The sequence below is a fragment of the Haliotis asinina genome, chromosome 16 (assembly GCF_037392515.1).
Source record: "Haliotis asinina isolate JCU_RB_2024 chromosome 16, JCU_Hal_asi_v2, whole genome shotgun sequence".
Classification (NCBI taxonomy): domain Eukaryota; kingdom Metazoa; phylum Mollusca; class Gastropoda; order Lepetellida; family Haliotidae; genus Haliotis; species Haliotis asinina.
The window spans coordinates 23,747,228-23,768,016 of record NC_090295.1 but is presented as its reverse complement, the minus strand read 5'-3'; the positions used below and the strand labels follow the sequence as shown (position 1 = coordinate 23,768,016).

The 20,789-nt window shown below is 39.2% G+C and overlaps 1 protein-coding gene across 2 annotated transcripts in view; it reads right to left on the bottom strand.

Moving 5' to 3' along the window:
* The window catches only part of LOC137268095 (pleckstrin homology domain-containing family M member 1-like), a 46,461-nt gene extending 26,424 nt beyond the window's left edge, over nucleotides 1-20,037 (bottom strand). The window contains exons 1-11 of one of the 2 annotated variants that reach the window (XM_067802605.1): nucleotides 19,928-20,037; nucleotides 19,011-19,137; nucleotides 16,370-16,448; nucleotides 13,222-13,275; nucleotides 12,399-12,494; nucleotides 10,038-10,117; nucleotides 9,035-9,105; nucleotides 8,369-8,503; nucleotides 5,773-6,930; nucleotides 4,014-4,174; nucleotides 3,134-3,208 (exon numbers count right to left, since the gene is read on the bottom strand). In XM_067802605.1, the coding sequence (XP_067658706.1) occupies nucleotides 3,134-3,208; nucleotides 4,014-4,174; nucleotides 5,773-6,930; nucleotides 8,369-8,503; nucleotides 9,035-9,105; nucleotides 10,038-10,117; nucleotides 12,399-12,494; nucleotides 13,222-13,275; nucleotides 16,370-16,448; nucleotides 19,011-19,137; nucleotides 19,928-19,961 (2,070 nt within the window). In that variant the 5' untranslated portion in view covers nucleotides 19,962-20,037. The remainder of the gene's footprint in view (nucleotides 1-3,133; nucleotides 3,209-4,013; nucleotides 4,175-5,772; nucleotides 6,931-8,368; nucleotides 8,504-9,034; nucleotides 9,106-10,037; nucleotides 10,118-12,398; nucleotides 12,495-13,221; nucleotides 13,276-16,369; nucleotides 16,449-19,010; nucleotides 19,138-19,927) is intronic. The other variant, XM_067802606.1, reaches the window with a different exon arrangement.
* Between the last annotated feature and the right edge of the window lie 752 nt (nucleotides 20,038-20,789).

The window sequence follows — 20,789 nt, the reverse complement described above, 5'->3', positions numbered from 1 at the left end:
AAAGGCACACCTAAATTATCTGTGTAGTGCCCAATGGCTACCCCTCAAAACATGGCATTTATATCCCTGGCTGAAGTGCCTAGTCTGCACTGTGGCATGAAAACAAGAGTTAACAGTTCAACAACATGAGTTACAACAAATATTTCACCAAGAAATTGAAAACAGGAAAGGCAGATTGACATAGAAAGTATATGAAGAGAGAGCAGAATATATGCAAAATGCACCACAATGCACTTAAAAAACTTCAGCTAATCTGCTTGAACTAATTACACCCACTCCACGCAGACGATACGATAATAAAGAAAACAAAGATCTGGGTACTGATTAATATATGGCTTGTTAAAACACATTTTTTTATTTCAATCTTCCTTTTACTAGTTCTAGGACCAGATCTCATCTGTTTGAAATTTACTTTGAAATTAGTGAGTGAGTGTGTTTAGTTTTACCCCTCACTCAGCAATACTCCAGCTATATAGAGGCAGTCTGTAAATAATCTGGACCAGACGATCCAGTGATCAACAGCATGAGCATCGTAGGTCTTTGGCATGATGAGCAAACACTTTAACCACTAGGCTACCCCACCACCCCAAATATGCCATGAACTAATGATCTTGGTACTCTATCGGTAAACAAGCTGTAATGAAGCTTATCAGTATCATTAATATGCAAATGCATGCATATAGGTTCAGATTTTCTCATTAATATGCAAATGTATGCACATAGGTTCAGATTTTCTCATTAACATCAGATGTTTGTGCCTCGAACCACTACTCAGAGATCAGCCAGTTGCTATCAACACTCACAACACAGCAGTGGACAGCCAATTAGCATTACAAACTATAGTCCGTTTGGCTCAAAAACTGATGAAGTGCAGTCTAACTCGAAAACTAATGCATGTATAGTAAAACACTGAACATTATCAAAAGATCAGACCAACTCTGTGAGTTATTTACAGAATTTATGTCCTGAAAACAAAAAAGTTGTTTAACAAATTCTCAATACAATATTTCCACAGTTCACTTTTAGTCGCGCTGGAGGAGTGGGCAGGAAGGAATAGCCAAGTGTGTGAGAAAAGATGGAGACAACACAGCACAAGTTAATGAATCACTTGTGCACATGCTCTGTGTCCACTTGGCTGTTCCTCTATGCGTTCCTCCCTCATATCAAATAGTGGACTGGGACAAAACTTCATAGAGTATTTCATTGACTTACATGTTTCTTAGTTTTTGAATTAGACTGCAAATCATCGGTCCGCTTCTGAGCCAAACAGGACTATTACACAGGTCAAAATACAGTCACGCCGCGTTAATCCGAACACTTCTGTTTTTCATCAAAAACGTTCCGATAGTGAAACGTACGGACTACTGAAGCAAATACCACTTCAGGCGAGTTACTTCCCTTTGACATACTGAGAGAAGAACATACGAACGTATGCATGTATCAAATGACTTTATTACAGTTCGTAGACATAACAACTTGAAAGTTAACATAACAATCAATCAATGCCATGTCTGAATAGATTATTTATAGTATTACACATACCAGTCACTCACTTGTGTTGAAAGAAATCTCCAATAACAGTCTGTTTGGAGAGTGGCTTGAAAGACGCACGCATGCTGACCATTGTCTCCAAGTTTTTGTCATCTCCAACACACTCGAAATAATTTATCATAGAGTCCATATAGGCTCTCATTTGGCTTTAGGATTTTTCTCTTTGTATCTACAAATTTCTCTTTTTTGTGCGGCAGTAATGTCCCATCGTTTTACGATTAGGGGCGGGACTTGCCATTGTGACTGACAGGTGTCAAGTGCAGCTGATCTCATTTTGACTCGATCGGTATTTTATACACCAAGGAAACATGACAGGTATTACTCTAACTAAACAAAAGTGAAACCTATTAACTGATTAAAATCACAAACTAATGACATGCTCAACGCAGAAGTGTCACCTCAGTTAACAATTACAACTGAAGTCAGCCGATGAAGACCGGCGTTAATCACAGGCGCTCACGAGGTAAGGCTATTATCCGAACCTCTTTGATGTACCACCGGATTAATGAAGCAAAACCATGTGTAACTAGCCAATCTGTTATCGCTAATTAACGTCCGGATACGGACACTGAAGCATCGGATTAATGAATCAACAAGTAATGAGTTTATATAGTAAACAAGATTGGTTACAGTCAGCTACTGTTCGGATATCATGGGAATCGGATTGTCGGGGTCTGGACTAACACGGCCTGACTGTATATCGATTTTTTTCAGATATCATCAAGAATTAGAGTCTTTACTGCATGCCAAACAATTTATCTTATCCAACTGATCATTTCAAGGCAAGAAAGGCCTACATTCATCAACAAGGCATCAGACCCAGGTAAACTTTACTCTGACATACTGACAAGAGCCCACAAGCTATGAAGGTCTACAGTCTAAGTAAACTTAGTCTCAGTGTATTTCGTTTCACTCCACCACTGAGTCAAACAACACCTAGTAGAAGGTTGCATCAGGTAACCTTTGAGACTGACCAATCAGAACACAGCTTACTAAATCGCAAAAGTGGACAGCCACACATAACTTTTGAACTTTACCTCCGAAAGGTTTGTACCCGAACGATTCCGAATGCTATTTTCCATACAATCGCTACTGGGCAATGTACATGAAGCACGCTCCAATACTGTACACAGTGAGGAAGTAGTTGCTCAAAATAGCATTTTTTCAATATTCAAAGATGTCAGCTGGCAGAAATATTAGCTAATGGTAACCATGTCATCAGAGAGCCCTATATCATATATACCACAGGTCAAATACCTTTTATGCAGATTTTCGTTTATTGAGGCAGCTGTGTTAGTGACTAGAGATTTTTTATGTCCCATCAAACCCTAAACAACAGCCGTTGTCTGATGGGACATAAACAACAGTCGTTCGGCCTTCTCCCATTTGATTGGACTGCCATAGGTCACCCAGATGTTACCTGATGCAACCTCCTACTAGGTTTTGTTAGACTCAGTAGTGGAGTGAAACGAAAAGTACTGAGGCTAAGTTTACTTGGACAGTGAAGGCCTATCATGAGGAAACAAAACTGATACATGTTAGTACGAACAAAGCACACCAACACCACAATATCGACACTCACTGATGTGGCGTCTAACACAGACGCCTGCCCACATTCAACTATTTCAAAATCGTGATCTTCAGGATCTTCGCTGCACTGAAATTCAGAGCCATTAGACTGTTCTACAAATTATTGACAAACACAATACATGAAGTCAAGAGCATTTCGTCTGTTGAAGAGGCAAGAAATAGCACTGCAACACTGTTTCAAACAATACACACTTTGATTTAATGCCAATACAATTGGAGTGAGTCTTTACCCCTTTTAGCAATATTCCTGAAATTTCACAGCAGATGACAGCAGGAATCGGCTTCATACAATGTATCTAAGCGGGGAATCAAAAGAGGGTCTTTGGCGTGATGAGCGAATGCTTCAACTACCAGACTACACCACCACAACCCCAAATAGAATCTGGAAAAGGACTAGAGTTATGACTGTTAAATAAAGGATCACAATAACATTGTTCAAAGAGCCAATCTAAAGAGGTGCATGAATGTTCTTAAAAATATCCTGTCAGCTTATTGGTTATTGAAGCAATTATAAAGGATTCAGGAAATGGGCTTCCTATGTGAGGAACTGAACCCGAGCCTTCAGCATGAAGAACAATCATGTTCACCACAAGCCTACCCTACTGTCTTGGACGAAGATGAAAACATAACATGTTTCAGAGCCAACATGTTTAAGAGCCATATTTACCAATCATTTACTTTTTTTTTAAAGTGAAATTCATTGGTATGTTTTCAACACAAACAGATTATAGCTCTCACCTTCAAAGAATGTTAATAAGATCTGAACTGGGACACTGTCTCTATCTCACATATGACTGTGAAGATTTACTGGTCTGAATGGACTTTTGGCAGGTCGGTTGCTATTTCACACACAGACAGGAAAACTGTCTCACCTGTGTTTTCATGACCCTTCGGGGAGACTCCTCCCCATCCACGGAATCAAGCTGTGATACCGATGAGTTGGGCAGATTCTGTATCACCTGGTCCAGTGAGGCACTGGCCGACCTTGAGCTAGATGGGGCATAGTTCTTCAACAAGGTTCGGAAACTCTCAGCTGCAAAACAATTAATTTACAGAAAATTACAGCAGATTTCACATTACATGGCAAATTTCATTATTTCAAAGCAGAAGTTATGATCACCTTACTCAGTCTTAGCTACTGCCTTGCCATATTGAGTAAGTGAGCATTTCTTTTTGCTGCTTTTTGCAATATTCCAATGATATCACAGAGGAGGCCACTTGAAATGGGCTTCAGACATGTGCCCATGTGGCGAATTGGTACCCAGATGTTCACGGTGAAAACGGATCCTTTAACCACTAGGCTACCCCATCGGTCCTCAAGCCACTCTATCTGCCAGTATATGCAGCTCAAGCACATGCCCTAACATAAATGACTGCCAGAGTCAGAATATAAACTAATCTCAATATCCTAACTGATCTTAGTAACTAATGTCTATGTTTAGTGTTCTGCACCATGAAGTTTGTGGACAAATTAACAGCAACTTACACATTCTTAATGAGCATGCGCTGAGTATAGTCTTATGTCACTTTTAGCAATATTCCAGCAAATATTACAGCAAGGGACAACTGAAATGGGCTTCACACATTACACCCATGTGGCGAATCGAACCCGGGCCTTCAGTGTGACAAATGAATGTTTTAACCACAGGGCTACCCCACCACCCACATTCCAGATGAACACCAGGTAACAGTGTGTGACCATCTGTATGATTCATGCCAAAACCATGTAAACTGACAGACTGAAGTACATTATTGACTGCATGGTAGATGAAGTTAATAATACATGCAAGTTTAAAATAAAATTGATAACAAGATTAAAATTTTAGAAGATACATGCAACATAAAACTGTGCAGATCCTGATACTTCTTCATATGCACGTACCGAAACAAATCATTAAAAATACCAATTCAACCTATCAAGTTGAAAAAAAATAATGCACTAAAAATAGTCCACGAAATATGAGTTCAAACGATTCAGCTCTGGGGGGAAAAAGTGGCTTCAACAGCTATGCTGCGCTCCGCACATAACACAGGCGCAGTGAATAAGGTTTGTGGGGCTTGAAACACTATGCCTGCTCTGAGAATGAGGTTGTAAGCATTAAATCTTGGTTGTGTACACATACAAGTAAATAATCTACTCGTCACATAAAAAAAACCACGTTGACTGTGATAAGCAGACTCTATCACAGAGAAAACTCAGTGTCTGGTTTACTGACACTTATATGTCTGCCTGTTTGCTAATGACAGTATGCAATGCGCAAACTTCAATCACTGACCACATGCAATAAACACCTATCGGGCTCATAAGCCATGAACAATGGGCGGACTAAGCGTACTGGCAAATGACCCAGTGGCCAGTGAAAAAGCTTTGTTACACTTGAGTGCACCGTCACCGGTGCTGACAGGGGTTCGGCATCACTGCTGCTTTATTTTGAGGGATGTAAACCCAAGTACAAAATATTGCACTTTTGATTTGCAATTACAAGCTTATAACTTTGTTAATTTCTTTTTTCGTAACTGGCAATGCATTTTATATTCTGTGAATAAGTGAAAAATGTGTTTTAATTATGTTTGATATTTTTGTTGCATGTGACCTTTAAGAAAACAGAACTTTTAACAGAAGTATCTTACTTTTTTGTCGCTGTGAGATTTCTTCTGTGGAAGCTTCAAACCTTGCCAAGTTCTTCTGTGATAAATATTCCCCACTGTGTTCAAACTCTGAAGACCATCCTGTCATGGCACCAAGCTTGTTTCCATATGTTCTTGGGCTTCCTCCTACTTCTGTTGGCACACTGGCATCAGTTGTAGAATCATACACATTAACACTAGAACTTGAGGTTGTGAAACGTCCAGCTGTTTTAGAGATCAGTTCCTGAATAGCTGATAATGAAGACCTCCGTCTCTCTGTGACAGGAGCTGTTTCAATGTTGCTGGCTACCACAGGCGAAAGCACTGGTTCTGCTGGACTGCTCTTACGTCTGCTTGGACTGGGTGGTGGAGAGAAGTTGTTGAGGGGAGGTAACTCCGAACTCCCTCTCATTAGAGGTAGTTTTTCTGATGAGGGTTTTGCTGGAGCATAAATATCATGCACATCTGGTTGAGAAATCGTTGGCTCAGCAACAGCTCCAACAGATTGATCATGTTCATTCATATCACACGGTTCCTCGCTTTCTCCTACAAGAGTATCACTGCTTTTGGAATTAAGATCAACATTTTCTGTTTCTGTTGTCATAAGTTCTTCAGTCTGGGCAAATGAGCCACTGTTACTTTCAACATCATTTGCACCATGTTCACCTGGTCTTCGTTTGAACATTGGAGATTTTTCAACACCATTTTCATTTTCATTTGTTTTTCTTTCAATTCTTGGAGATCTTTCATGTTCTTCCTTTTTTCTTTCTGCCGATTTTCTAAATTCCTTCTCATCTCTTACATTTCTTATCTCAGCTGCATTTTGTGACATGATTTCTTGCAAGATCTGATCCTCGATGAGAGAAGGATCTAAAGATGGGGTATGGCCATTGCTTGGGTCTGGGCAGGAGATATGACTGGAAGTAGAACACTCTGATGCAGCGTAAGGAGAACAAGCCTTGGTCATGTTTTTTATTGCTTCCACATCAGCCCTAGTAAAACCCTGTATGTCATGTGGAGTGTTGGGAGGGGTGCGCAAACCATCAAGTGGGTTGGCAACAATCTGTGCATTGCCGAGGTGATCTCGATCATATGACCTTGAGCGTGATGTCCTTGGTGGCAGCTGTAAAGAGGACTTGTCCTCTGATGTTGGTTTCTTTCCTGAAAATGACAATAATACAGACATGAAATTGCATAGGAATAAGAATGAACGAGTGAGAGTTCAGCACCACTTTCAACAGTCCTTCAGTTGCTTCAAATCATGTCTTATTTATTTACTAACGGAAATCCCAGAGTGATGTGGTCGGAGATGTTTATCACTGTGAGTGAGTGAGTGAGTGAGCGAGCGAGTTTGGACGTCAATGCCAACAATCCCAACATTGTTTTTCCAATCAAAACTCCCTGGGGATCATACAACTTGTGCATTGACTTGGTGCACCGAGTTCCCATCCCTGCGTGGTACCCTTTCACAGCTGGGTGGCCTGAGACACAGTCGCAGTACTTTGTGCAAGTTTTACTGCATGTTGCTGTAACTAGGTGTTCACACATTTTCATCTGGTCATATACCAACAGATTCATGGGTTCTTTTTAGTGCACAGGGCTGTGTACTGTACATTAGGGTTTGTGACAACACTGAAAGAGTATGTACACATAGCTGACTCCAAGTTTTTAACACCCAAATCACAGGTGTGCTCGATGCTGGCACATCCAATCTCACTGGATTACTAGCCTGATGCCTTAGATAGCTCACCCACAACCCTTACGCTGCTGTTAGCAGTATTCTAGCAATATCATGATGCGTCACCAGATATGGGCTTCACACATTATACCAATGTGGGCAACAGGGGAGAAACAGTACACTCTTGAGTACGTATTTTGGTACAAGGCCTTCGGTTTGGTCCATTTCCATTCAGTCATATGAGACATAATCATAACACAGAAAATTGACAAGAGCCAACTGTTTGATAACACTGAAAACAGTAACCATAAGTTTTGATATTTTGACTGGATCAAAGGTGTCATTTTAAGACATCATAGAAATGACAGTCCATAAACCGAAAATACCAAAAAAAATTTTATTGCATGATGGTATGCCGAAACAAAGGCAAAATACTACCGCTCTACTAAAACCGTTTCATCCCTAGTGAAGAATCAATTGAAGAAGCAGACAGGTAAAGGTATTTGAATAAAAACTGAAGAAACACATGATGATAATTCTTGGGTTTGTACAAGGATCACAAGGTTCAGATACGTCCACAACACACAACTACACACAGGCAAATGTGGGACTACTTCACACTGGGTCATCTGGAGCCAACCAACATGAATACATGAGTGGGATGCCTAGCTTTCTAAACAGAGCTCAATGTAGAAAAGTGTGCAAGTGTTGAAAAGATCAAATGACTTTACTGTTATCACCAGGTCAAACATCACAGACCAAGCAGATGTTTTTCACTTTTCTTTAAATGAAAATGTTAAACACATTTCAAGAGCATAAAATGTAGATATTCGGTGGCATCATAAATCCTCCCAAGGGTAGCACTACCAGAAGATCCTGTTGCTACAGTTTGATCTGAAGATCACAATAGAATGCAGTTACCTGCCCCTGACTTGATGGTGAAGATCGGGGTTGGGGTCTGTGAGTCAAGAAGTCCAGCCAAGACCAGCGGAGTGGACATCCAGTCATTCAGGACACTCGAGTTATAGGACAGTTGGAAGGTCAAGGTCATCAGACCTGATGTGAATAAAGGCATCACAGAAAGTCAAATACATGCTTACCAACAATTCATATGGATGACAAACACTTATATTCAGGTTTCTACAGTAAGTATAGTATTGCCTTTCTAGGACCAAGCAGGGAGCGAATGAGTTTCCAAATTTTGTTAGCCAGTTACTAGTCCACAGGACAATTTACAACCTAAAATCTGAATGTAGGCTAGGGTTTCAACATTAAGCTGCAAATAAGATGAACATTGTTATCAGGTCATAATCTTGCATGATTCAAAAGTGTATTCTAACTTAACAAGTCTGAGAAAGTGATATATTTACAAAACAACCCCATGAAAATTTCCTAACCAGTGGGGCTAGAGACTGTGGATATTTATTGGCCCGACTGAATTTTTACTAGCCACGGGCTAGTGGGCCAGTAACTATTTAGCACACTGGGAACAAGTTAGAAAGGCAGTATCTTTGAGGATAAATAATCAAGTAATGTACATTATTCCTCCTATTCCACTGCATCAAGAAACAAGGATAAGAGGCTTACCTGAGAGATAACTTTTTAAAATACCAGGATGTTCATGGTCCCGCAGATAGGCTGTAGCATGGTAGTAATACCTGAAGTCAACAAATCACACACATCATCTACCTATAGCATGGTAGAAATACCTGAAGTCAACAAATCACACACATAATCTACCAGGGTCATCGTACAGATTGCTGGTAATCCTATACGCAAATGTTTTGAAAAATCTATTTTTAAACACCGAGGTGGTCAGATGTTATATATTTTTGTTATATAACTTTCTTAGTTAAGTTCAGATTGTAATAGTTTTGTTGGGCTGTGTCTCATCTGGGATTCAAGGTGGCTGAGCGGCTTATGCATGTGAGTTTGTGTGCTGGCAATTAAGTGCCTGACTCTGAAGGTGTGAGTTTGGACCAGATGGGACTCAACCCAACAAAAGTACTAAAATCTGTGTTTTACTTAGAAAGTGCAATACCAAATCTAACACATATTAGAGGTACAAGATTGCTCCACACTTCAGACTGCTGAATGATAGGTTTCCAAATTGTACTTTAGAATACAAAACCTGGTGAGATATAAGTAAAATGTGTTTGAAAATTGATCAACTTCATTTCTGGCACTGCATATTACAAATAACATATAAGAAAAAACACACAATAAATATGTAACTTTTTAAGCAAAATTTGTAATTTATGCTGATCCTGATTCATGCTTATTATGCTTGTCTTCTTCTCTGCAAAGGATTGAAGGTGTCCGGCTTATTCAGGAGAGAGTGACAAGCATGGAAAGTCACCTGACAACTCATGGGCGAGTGAACTGCTACATCTGCTTTAAGGGAAAACTACAAGTGATTCAAGTGTTCTACTATCATTCACGTAAAAGGAGGAGACAAGCATAATAAGCATGAGTCAGGATAACAAAAAATCAAAAGTTCATGTAACCATATGTACAACTCAAGAGCACAGAAAACATCTATATCATGTTAATTGTCTTCAAGGGGTGATGGTTGAGGGGGGTTACTTACTGCAAGGTCTTGGCATCAGCAACCACGGAGTCAATGTAGCTCTCCATCAGCCCATCGTTGAGAGCCAGTCTTACCCAGGCCTGACATTACATAAAAAAAAGAGTAGTGACTATGGTTTTATGCCACTATTAGCATTATTCCAGTAATATAACATCAGAGGACACCAGAAATGGGCTTCACATATCATACCCAAGAGGTGAATTGACATACAGACTTTACAGCTCAGTCAACAAATCAGTATTTGAACAATAGCTGTGTGTGTTGATTGATGAAATCCAACACTGACAACTGAAACTCCATTTTAAGTAAAATCTGATTTAGCCAAATAGTACAGTTCCAGTATATTCTTGCTACAAACGTCTGTGAATAGTAAATTTGGTTTTACGTTGCTTTTAGACCCCTGAAGGTCTGGATTAGAATACTGATCTTCTGTAATCCATGCATGTTGTAAGAGGCAATTAATGGGATCACTTGGTCAGGCTCACTGACTTGATTCACATGTCACCGGCTCCCACTTGTGCACATCGATGCTCATGCCATTGATCACTGGACTGTCTGGTCCAGATTTGATTATTTACAGACCGCCACCATATAGCTGGAATTGCTGAGTATGTCATAAAATTAAACTCACTCACTCACCTTTGCCACTGTTAGCAATATTCCAGCAATATCATGGCACAGGACACCATAAATGGGCTTCACACATTGTCCTGGGGGCAGTGGGGTAGCCTAGTGGTTAAAGCGGTCGTTCATCACGCCGAAGGCCCGGGTTCGATTCCCCACATGGGTACAATGTGTGAGGCCCATTTTCTGGTGTCCCCCGCCGTGATATCGCTGGAATATTGCTAAAAGCGGTGTAAAACCAAATTCACTCACTCACTCACTCACTCACTCACACACTGTACCAATGTCAGGAATCAAACCCGAGTTTTCAGTGTGATGAGCAAATACTTTAACCATTAGGCTACCCCACTCCCCCACCAGTGTATAGACCTGTATAGATTGGGGATAGAACAGATCTTCAGCACAGTGTTCGAAATAATCGCCAACCTGGAGGCCAAGCACCAGTTGTTCTTGTATCGGGCCAGCAGGTTCAAATATCCACAGGCCCTTGTGGCCTTTAGTACATTTCTGTCTGGTTTTTTAATTGGGATCTTTCAGGGCCTGCAGTTTTAATAGCCTGCAAGCAGCAGCAGATCCTGATAGCCAACAGTCAAATAAAAGTATTGCAAACACTGCTTCAGCAACCCATGTTTGCCGCAGGAGGACATCTAGAGGACATGGTCGTCAGGCTTACTGACTCTGTTGATATATGCTATCATATCCTAATTGTGTCAATCACTGGATTGTCTGGTCAAGACTCGATGAACACTGTCATATAGCTGGAGTCAGAAGTTAAATAAAAAAACAGCATGTTTTCTTCAGAACAAATTACTGGAGTTGATCATGTATTTGTTTCTAAACTGTATCCTCTTTTTGTGATTCCATGTCTTCAAGAGAATCAATATCACATTTAAAGAGTTGTTTCTTTCTTGGAATCCCAGTTAAATTTGTTTGAACAGTTTTATACTGACATATGTTATAGTGAAAATAGGATTCTCTGGTTCCTGCAAGATCAGAGGTTTTTAAGGAACAAGAAATTCTTGCAAACTATATGTGGGTCTGTTGCTCACATTAATAAAATTTAATTCATGAATAATATGGCAGTATATACAGGGTTCATTGCACATGGGTACAACAGCAGTGTACACAACAAAGCTTACAACAAATATCATAAACAGTGAAAGCAAGAGCTTGGTTTCGGCTTCAGTTACAAGTTACAACACTTGAAAGTTCTCCTGTCTGTGACCAAACATACCTTATTTGCAATTTTCTGCTTTTAGGTTTCATTACAACACATTTTTAAAGGGCCATGGGTTGCCACTTGAAATAGTCGAGTGACATATCTGAAGCCATGATCATTTAAATGGACTGAGTCCTCAGCTGATAGCCTTCTGTCTATGAAACGCAACTAAGTATGAAACTTAATGATTCTGTGGGGTAGAAATGGACATCCCTAAATAATTTGTTGTTTGTTTGTTGTTTGTTTGTTGTTTGTTGTGTAAGGCCACATTCAGGAATTTTCAAGTTAAATGGAAGTGGTCTTCATGAACCAGACTATCCAGTGATTGACATCATTCACACAAATGGGATACAATGACATGTCAACCAAGTCTGTGAGTCTGTCCACCCCATCGTGTTAGTCGTCTCTCAGTCTAACTACAAGCATGGGTGGCTGAAGATCAAGTCTATCTTCACAGACTAACAACAAGTCAACTAAAATTGGATATATCATCATGATGATCAAACCGACATCATTACCCTGCAGAGTCCAATATCTGTTGAAATCTGGGGAAGTTTCTTCAGCTGGGAGATGACATCTTTGTGTGTGAACTTAGCAACAAAGTTCCAGAAATTCTGAAAACATACAAAAACTTCACTGCACTCCTACAGGTTTCAGTCGGCAACAATACACTGCTGCATGGAGCTTGGCATTGTCAAATGTACATAAAAAACTGTCATTAACGATCATGTGAACAGGGGATTGATGATTGAAATGTATGGATAAATGATACTCTTCAGTCATTCAAAAGGTGTCAGAAGTTATTTTTTCCTATGAAAGGAAACATAAAAAATATCCACCAGAGAAAAAATAAACACCTGATCACTTACATTCAAGTATGTTACAGAGTTCTGGGCCTTTGATAGTGCTCCATAAACTCAGCATAACTGTAAGTGTATAAATTACAGGCTTCCTGAGAGGATGCACCTGGCCTGGTTTTGAAAAAAGTGTACAGTACTTGGTTCTTCTTTTTTTTAAAAAAAAAACCTATCATTTACAGTTAATATCTATTGCAACCTCTCTTCAAGTTTAGTTGCCATGGCAACTCTCATCTGAACCATTACCATGGTAATGATACCAGCCTATTCATTTCAAATCAAATTCTCAACTCCCTGGTGACTTCAACACAGAAACTGCTTGCAAGTCAAAATCATCAATGAAAAAGATTTACAGCATTGTGGGTAAAAAGTAACAATTAGGGAAGTAGTATTGTTTTTCAACAAAAACACTGTCATAATTTCCACATGTCATGGTGACTGTCAGTCACAAGATATCCTGAATGACTGCTGGTCATATACTCACAATGGTGACAGAGCTGTCTGCGGCAGGTGTGGTGAAATTCATGTAACTGACCAGCTGCAAGTGGATGGAATGACCAATAAACATTTAATGATTTACCACATCAGTCCAAAAAAAAGCATTTAACTAGCTCAACAGAGAAAGAGGAAATGTTCAGTTTAACTGTACTTAGCAGTGTTAAACCCAGCCATTATTCACATTCAAAAACACATGTCTTTCTAGCAGCAACAGCTTGTAGTCCATAAGTGATCACCATAATCTACAGACAGGTTCCTTGTGTCCAAAAGAATTAAGCAGTGATTATTATACTAACTATACTATACTAAACATTTGTATAGACCCAATCAGCTACTCAAAGACGCTTTGTTTTCCTCTAATCATTGGATGTCCATCATATTCTTAATCTGAACTCCCTTGGGATTATACAACTCTTGCAGCTTGCAAGGCACACCAAGTCAATGTGGCTTTGGCTTTCCCATCTTTATGAGGTACCCAGTTCACAGCTGGGTGGACTGGGACACAGTCACAGTACTTTGTGCAAGTTCACTGCAAATTACTGTACCCGCAACTAGATGTTTGCATGGGTTCTTATAAATGCACAAGGTTATATATTGCACACAAAGTTGAGCTCCAAGCTCGCCGGATTACTAGGATGGCATCTCACACTGCTCACCCTCCGCACCTCCCAATATCATCGTCTCAACATACTACACATCAACAGTCGTCATGAAAGTAGGATGATTTGGTATGATTGGTCATGATCATGATGATATATTAATGAAACGTTAGTTCAATCATGAAACAAAACAATGTCAGTGATTTGTTTGTCTGATGTCATCATTAAAATGGTTAAATCAGATATGAATCACACTGATGACTGACACATGATGTCAGCTAAATGTCAAGTTGTTGAAACTGTTGACAGTTTGAATACTGCCAACACCCATCTCATGTGATTCATTAGTTTCACATAGACTGAGACCAGTCTCAAGTTCATATATAAATTTATAGAAACAACACAAATCTATCCATGATGCTTATTTTTGTAATATATGTTTATAATAACACATATTTTGTTTTATTTGATTGTATATGAATGGAGACCTCCCAGTATGGGATACATCATTCTCTCACGTAAAACACTGTTTAAAGTGGGCCTTGATAAATGGTTCCACTGGTACTAAAGTAATGACGGAAATGCTTGAAAAATGTTTTGTGGCTTCAATAATAATATGATGAACTTGACACTGAATAAAAGCACATGCATGATACATGTACAGCTACCTAATTGGTTGTCAAGCTCATATGAAAAAATGCACTTGTGGGGTGACTTCACCAGAGGAAATTTTGACATTTATACAACATTTGTAAATATTCTAAGTACAAACTGTAGTTTATAAAATAATTACTTCAAAATGTCTTCATTCAAATCGCATAGATAATCTTGTTCACCCATAGAAGTTTCACTTCGTGTATGGGCACTGAATTGGTAGCATGCGACTTGATATATCGGCAGAACAATTCATTTCAAATTTATACCAGAATTTCATACTGGAGAAACAAAGGGAGAAACCTCTTGTCAGCTATCACAGGGTTTAATATAAAATGTGTAATGCATTAATCTGACATATAGTCAGGTTTACAAAGTTGTAAACAAGTTGGCTACAAATGAGATTGATTGTCCTGATCATCGTGCATGGTGGTACCCATAGCAAGGGATTCATTGGGAAATTGTGACTTTGTTTTTGAAGCCAAGAAATCTCATGGTGATTACCATAGCGATGTGAATGGGCAGGTATTTTTGGATTGGTTCTAACATCAGCTTTTACTGCTGCCAGATGGACATGCGTGTCCCTGGTACTATCACATCACCATGAGCAATCTCAAGGCACAGCTGCAGGATTTTCTCACTTCCTGTACATGTCTTACAGGCCGTCAGAAACAAAGCCTCAGCTCATGGATATAATCCAGCAGCACAAAAAGCCAATCCAGTACATCGCTGACAAACTAGCTGCACAACAAGGCCTCATAGTTCTTCATACACCAGTACAGCAGTAAGAGTTCAATCCCCTTGTACTGATCTGAGGTAACTGTAAGCATTTTATTACTTAATGATACCACATTCAAACTTTCTGACGTTAAAGAGCTTGTGTATGCTTCTTTGTGAGAATTACCCCTGCACTGGTATTAAAAGGTTGCAGACTGTGTTCTCAAAATCTGCGGGACAGGTTTAACCTCAACCGTGTAGTAATTCCACTAGAGTCCTCAACCAGCAGTGATACTGACACTTGATATTTTGAGACAGTCCCTGACATGTACTGCCTGTACATTACATAATGCTGTCACCCTGTCTGCCTGCCAGGTGAGTCTCAGCATAGTTTCTTTCTTACATGTGCTTCTACCGTGGAAGTTTTAAAAAAATTTCAAAATTTTATCATATTATCACATTTCATTTATAACCATTATGATTTGGGAATGGTACATCGTGATTACTCCTATGCCATATTAGGCTGAGGTGGTATGAATGATATATATGCATTTTGAATCTGAGATATCAACCATTATCAAATAATTGCCCAAAAGCATTTTCCAAGCATTTCTGGCATTACTTTAGAGGTCTACAACCACATCCTTCCTCGGCAAGGGAGATTACTGACTGTAAGTTTAATTTCAACAAACATGGCAGAATTTTCACTTAGGAATAACAGGTCTCACACTGGCTAATAAAAATAAGAAGAAGCCAAAACATTCAGTTCGCAAAAGACACAGAGACTGAAACACAGATTTTAATATTTGCAAGAGTTGCAGAGCATTTACTTGGTCAAATAGGCATTGACAGATAATTTCAAAATGTTTTGTTCCAGTGATCTTGTGCCCTGCACACGGTAAAAAGATGTTATTGCAATTCTGATCATGACTATCAATCAGGTAGTTTTGACTAGACCCTGTCTATTTGTTTGAAGAGCTACCAATGTGAGAGGTGGAATCTGATCAAGAGGAAAGACATATTGGAAAGAAAGTTCAAAATGGCTGATGACTGCATTAGCTAAAGCCATGATGTTCCAGCCCAGTTTGACAAGGGTTATAAGCGGACTTTTTACAGTGAGTCATCTCCCTTGACTAGGGAGGATGCTGCAACTACTACACTGACCTTGCTGGCAACAGAGTCCTTGAGGCCATGCAGGAACACTGCCTCCAGGATGTTGCAGAGGGAGTTGGCCTCATCGTCACTGTATTAGAGGATGGAAATGAATTATGGCAGATATTTCATTGCACTTTCTACAATGTTCTGTAAAACTGAGCATGAGTGTTCAATATTTCGAAACAATATAAGACAAAATATTTACAACACTGCTCTAACCATACAGCGTTTTTACATGTTTTAATCCAAAACACAGAACAATTACCAAGTGACACTGATACATATTATAGATAAAAACTTTAATTTTTCGACAGAATTATTCAAAATTATGTTTTAGGCAACATTTTCTGAATAGTACAACTTTTGACAAGTGAGTGAGTTTAGTTTTACGCCGCACTCAGCAATATTCCAGCTATATGGTGGTGGTTTGCAAATAATCGAGTCTGAACCAGACAATCCAGTGATCAACAGCATGAGCACTGATACGCGCAATTGGGAACCAATGAAGCGTGTCAACCAAGTCAGTGAGTCTGATCACCCGATCCCGTTTTTCGCCTCTTACAACAAGCACAGTCGCCTTTTATGGCAAGCATGGGTTCCTGAAGGCCTATTCTACCCCGGGACCTGGTTTGGTACGTTTTGATTCATGCTAGATGTAATGGGGACCTACTAGTTTCAAAATGTTCCAGAACTTACTGAAAAGATTAATAATACAATATTTCTATGATTAAATATGCCATTTAAAAGAAATAAATTACTTTTTCAAGAACAATGATTCTATTTTATGTAGTTTTTGCCAATGCAGGCCATGTTGTTTCTGCTTTCCTGATGTTTCCACATGCCAGCCACGATAAAAAAAGAGATTCACTATATCAGAGGCAGGGGTTCAAAATTGTAACTTGTCTGAATAATTTTCCACTTGCCCTGATTTTGTGACACAATGTCTGATGTTAATGTTTTCTGGACTATTTATCGAAGAGTGATAAATTTCAAAGAACGATAGCTCTAAATTCTTATTGTTGGGAAATTTCAAGCTACATTATCAGCAGATATGAAATGAAATCAAAGTTCATTTGCAGTTTGAAACCGTAAGTGGAAACTATCTAGTAGTCCATGGACAAGTAAGATACTATCACTTGATTGCCCAAAATGAAAACAGACTTGTCCCAGGTATTGGGAATTTTGAACCCCTGAGAGATCTGCGACTGTCACACCACTGACCTTCACATTTTACAACCCGTGGTGATTGACAGTTAGTATACTGTCAGACGGGGGTCTGGATCAGGATGGATCAGTGCTCGTAATATCGACAACTGGATCATGAAGTTCAGACTTAATTGTTTACTAAATGACATGACACATATAATTGAAATATTCATGCATGTTCAATTCAACAATAAGGTAGCCATGTCCATACACATCAATACATGGTCTCTTTTATTTAGTTTTTTAGAATAAAATGTATTGCTGTTATTCAGTATGTTCTTATACAAATTGGTTAGAGTGGTTCATAAACGGCTGTAAAAACACCACCAGATACAGTTTGGCTTTGTTTACAAATGTGGTGTGAGTGAGTGAGTGAGTTAGTTTCACGCTGCTCTCAGCAATATTCCAGCCATATGGCAGGGATTTGAAAATAATCGAGTCTGTACCAGGGGATCCAATGATCAACAGCTTGAGCATCAATCTACGTAACTGGGTACCAATGACATGTGTCAACCAAGTCAGCGAACCTGGCCATCTGATCCCGTTAGTCACCTCTGACGACAAGCATTGTCGCCTTTTATGGCAAGTATGGGTTGTTACCCGTTTTTTTTCAGTTTGGGACTTCATGCTCAGGTGGTTTCGAAACAGGAACAAACAGTCAAGTCTCTCGTGGATCGTCTAGTGGTTTAATGAAGTTTGCATCAATGGTTATAATAAAGTGAAACTATTCAGGTGCTTCACAAACGTTCTGTAAGCAATCCTGAATATTCGGGAGTGCAGTGACCTCTGACCAACTACCTTAGCCCCGCAAACCGTCTCCCCGAATCTAACTTTTCCCCCTAGATTTATCGCCAATCCTCCTAACATCAAAGTCTATAATCTACCCACAATTGTAAAAACATGTCACATCGCTGGACTGTCCTTAACTCCTATAATTGTCCACCTCTATACCTACTTCTTAAGTCTTGATAAACTATCAAGACTTATAAAAATGAAAAGAAATACAGTTTGTACCTCACTGACAATGTCAATTGTTCCTACTTATCCCTCACTATATCACCCCCTGTCCATTTTAATAATTCTCCGCTTGTATTCCACCTCTGAGCATAATGACACAGTTTGTCTTTTCTGATACAAACATAACCCCAAGGCTTGTGATACTGTCCGATGTCAGTCAAGTTCGGACAATCAATTCATTACCTAAATCTGCGCTTGCTGTCCTCATGTACAATTTCTTTTATATTTATAATACACAGTTCATATACATTTCCTAACTCATAAAAATTATAATTTACAAAATTATTTTAATTAACATTTAAATTAATAATAAAACATCCTTATAAACCGAGAGTCTAACTCCCGGTTACAGGGTTGTTGAAGTCCTGTTCTAAGCTGGACATTCATGGGTACAATGTGGACTGACTGAGATTGTAAATAAACAAACCTGTAGATGGGGACTTCAGTTTCATCAATGGTATGCCTCTGCTGAAGGACTTTGAGAACTTTAGAGAATTCCTTGCTGATGTTGCGCTTGAGTTTGGTCTCATGGATGACTTCCTCTGGAGTATGCCCTGCAGAGTGTGTAAAGTGGCATATGTACATTGTCTATCCATGTCCTACATTGAGTGTATTTTGAAAGCATTCAGTAAAATATACAGCCTCATTAAACACATCAAAAAAGTATCCAACATGTTTGACAACCAAACTAAAATGATTACTTCTGCCATACCTGCACATATCATAGGAATGTAGGATTTTACCATACAGACCATCTACACAAACTGACCAGTTATACTAGAGCCTATGGTTGTACTTCTTGAACACATAGGACCAGAAACAAATTCGCTTCATCCCCGTGCACATGAGGATGATGAGGAAGTGAAGAGGTGTCATAATTGGGGTGAGTTTATTTGTCGGCGTTTTTGGTATGACTTCCACCCAATCCCATCCCCTTCCACCCCCTAAAGTTTTAACATTAAGAAAACATTTCTTTGAGTGGCATTTTCAGAAGTCTTTCAGTACGTTAGGATGCAATGAAAGAAACATGTTACAACCCAGCTATCTGATTGCAACACATCATTAAGGTGATATGATTCGACTAGAATGAAATTTGAGAGGTTGATACGGGCGAAAGTCCGTCCAAAACATTAAGCATCGAGAAAAGCAACAAATGGCAGCACAACCTGACCTCTATGTGAGTCATTTATTGTCAGCTTGTCAGCTGATCGATCTTGCTTGAACAGATTCAAATAATGTTTTAACTTCCCGTTCATTGTTCAGACATTGCAAGAAAAACAAAACACATTTGACTGCTTGTCTTAACTGGAAAAAGGGTTCCAATATAGCCGCATTTAGTCGTACCTTTCTTCTTGAACATATTCATTTGGGATAACATCAGACAGACCCTTATCGAGTGGGTGTTATGTTACTTCCATCATGTGTTTGTAAACATTATAGATGGCGTTGTGATACTGAGCTGTGATGTTCTTCCGGTTTGCGTGGCCGTAGTTTCGCATTTTCTGCTGCCTAAAATAAGATGTTTCCTAGTTTTTGTGCCTGCTAACTGCAATATTAGAGTCGGGGCCCAGCTTATTATTTGGAAATTTTGCTAAGTGTAAACTGTGAAAGAAGAAGTGCAGCAAAAAACTGAGTCTAATTTTAGCATTAACCTATTATGCTCACTTTTTACACGACAAATAAAAAATACAATCACAATTATAACCTCGTTGTAAGAGAAAATACAAATGAAAACTTTAAGGGTTTATTGCCAGAAGAAATAAATAGAGACCACACCCCTTCTTCCAAGAAGTGAGAAGTATATGCAAGAAAAAGGAGACTGTGAGCTTGAAGGGGTGTGGTCATAACGATATGTAATAGTGTTGCAACTTACATAATATATGCTTACATCATGCATAAAGGAAGTATGAAAAATACATGCATAAATGGGAATTAATGCAAATCAAATAATAAAGGCTGTTTTGCCTTACATACAGAATTATACTACTATGGATCACAACATGCCAGTAAACAAAAGGATAAATACAATAAAATACATAAAAAAAGGGGAAACAATTTTGAAAAGTGAGAGCACCAGACCGAGGCAAGGCTTATATAGCTGACCAGGGAGCTGACCCCAAGGCCAAGCTGACCTCTGATAGTAACTCGAAAACGAGGTAGCAACAAAACCTACAAAATAATTGTTTACAGCCTGCCACCACACACC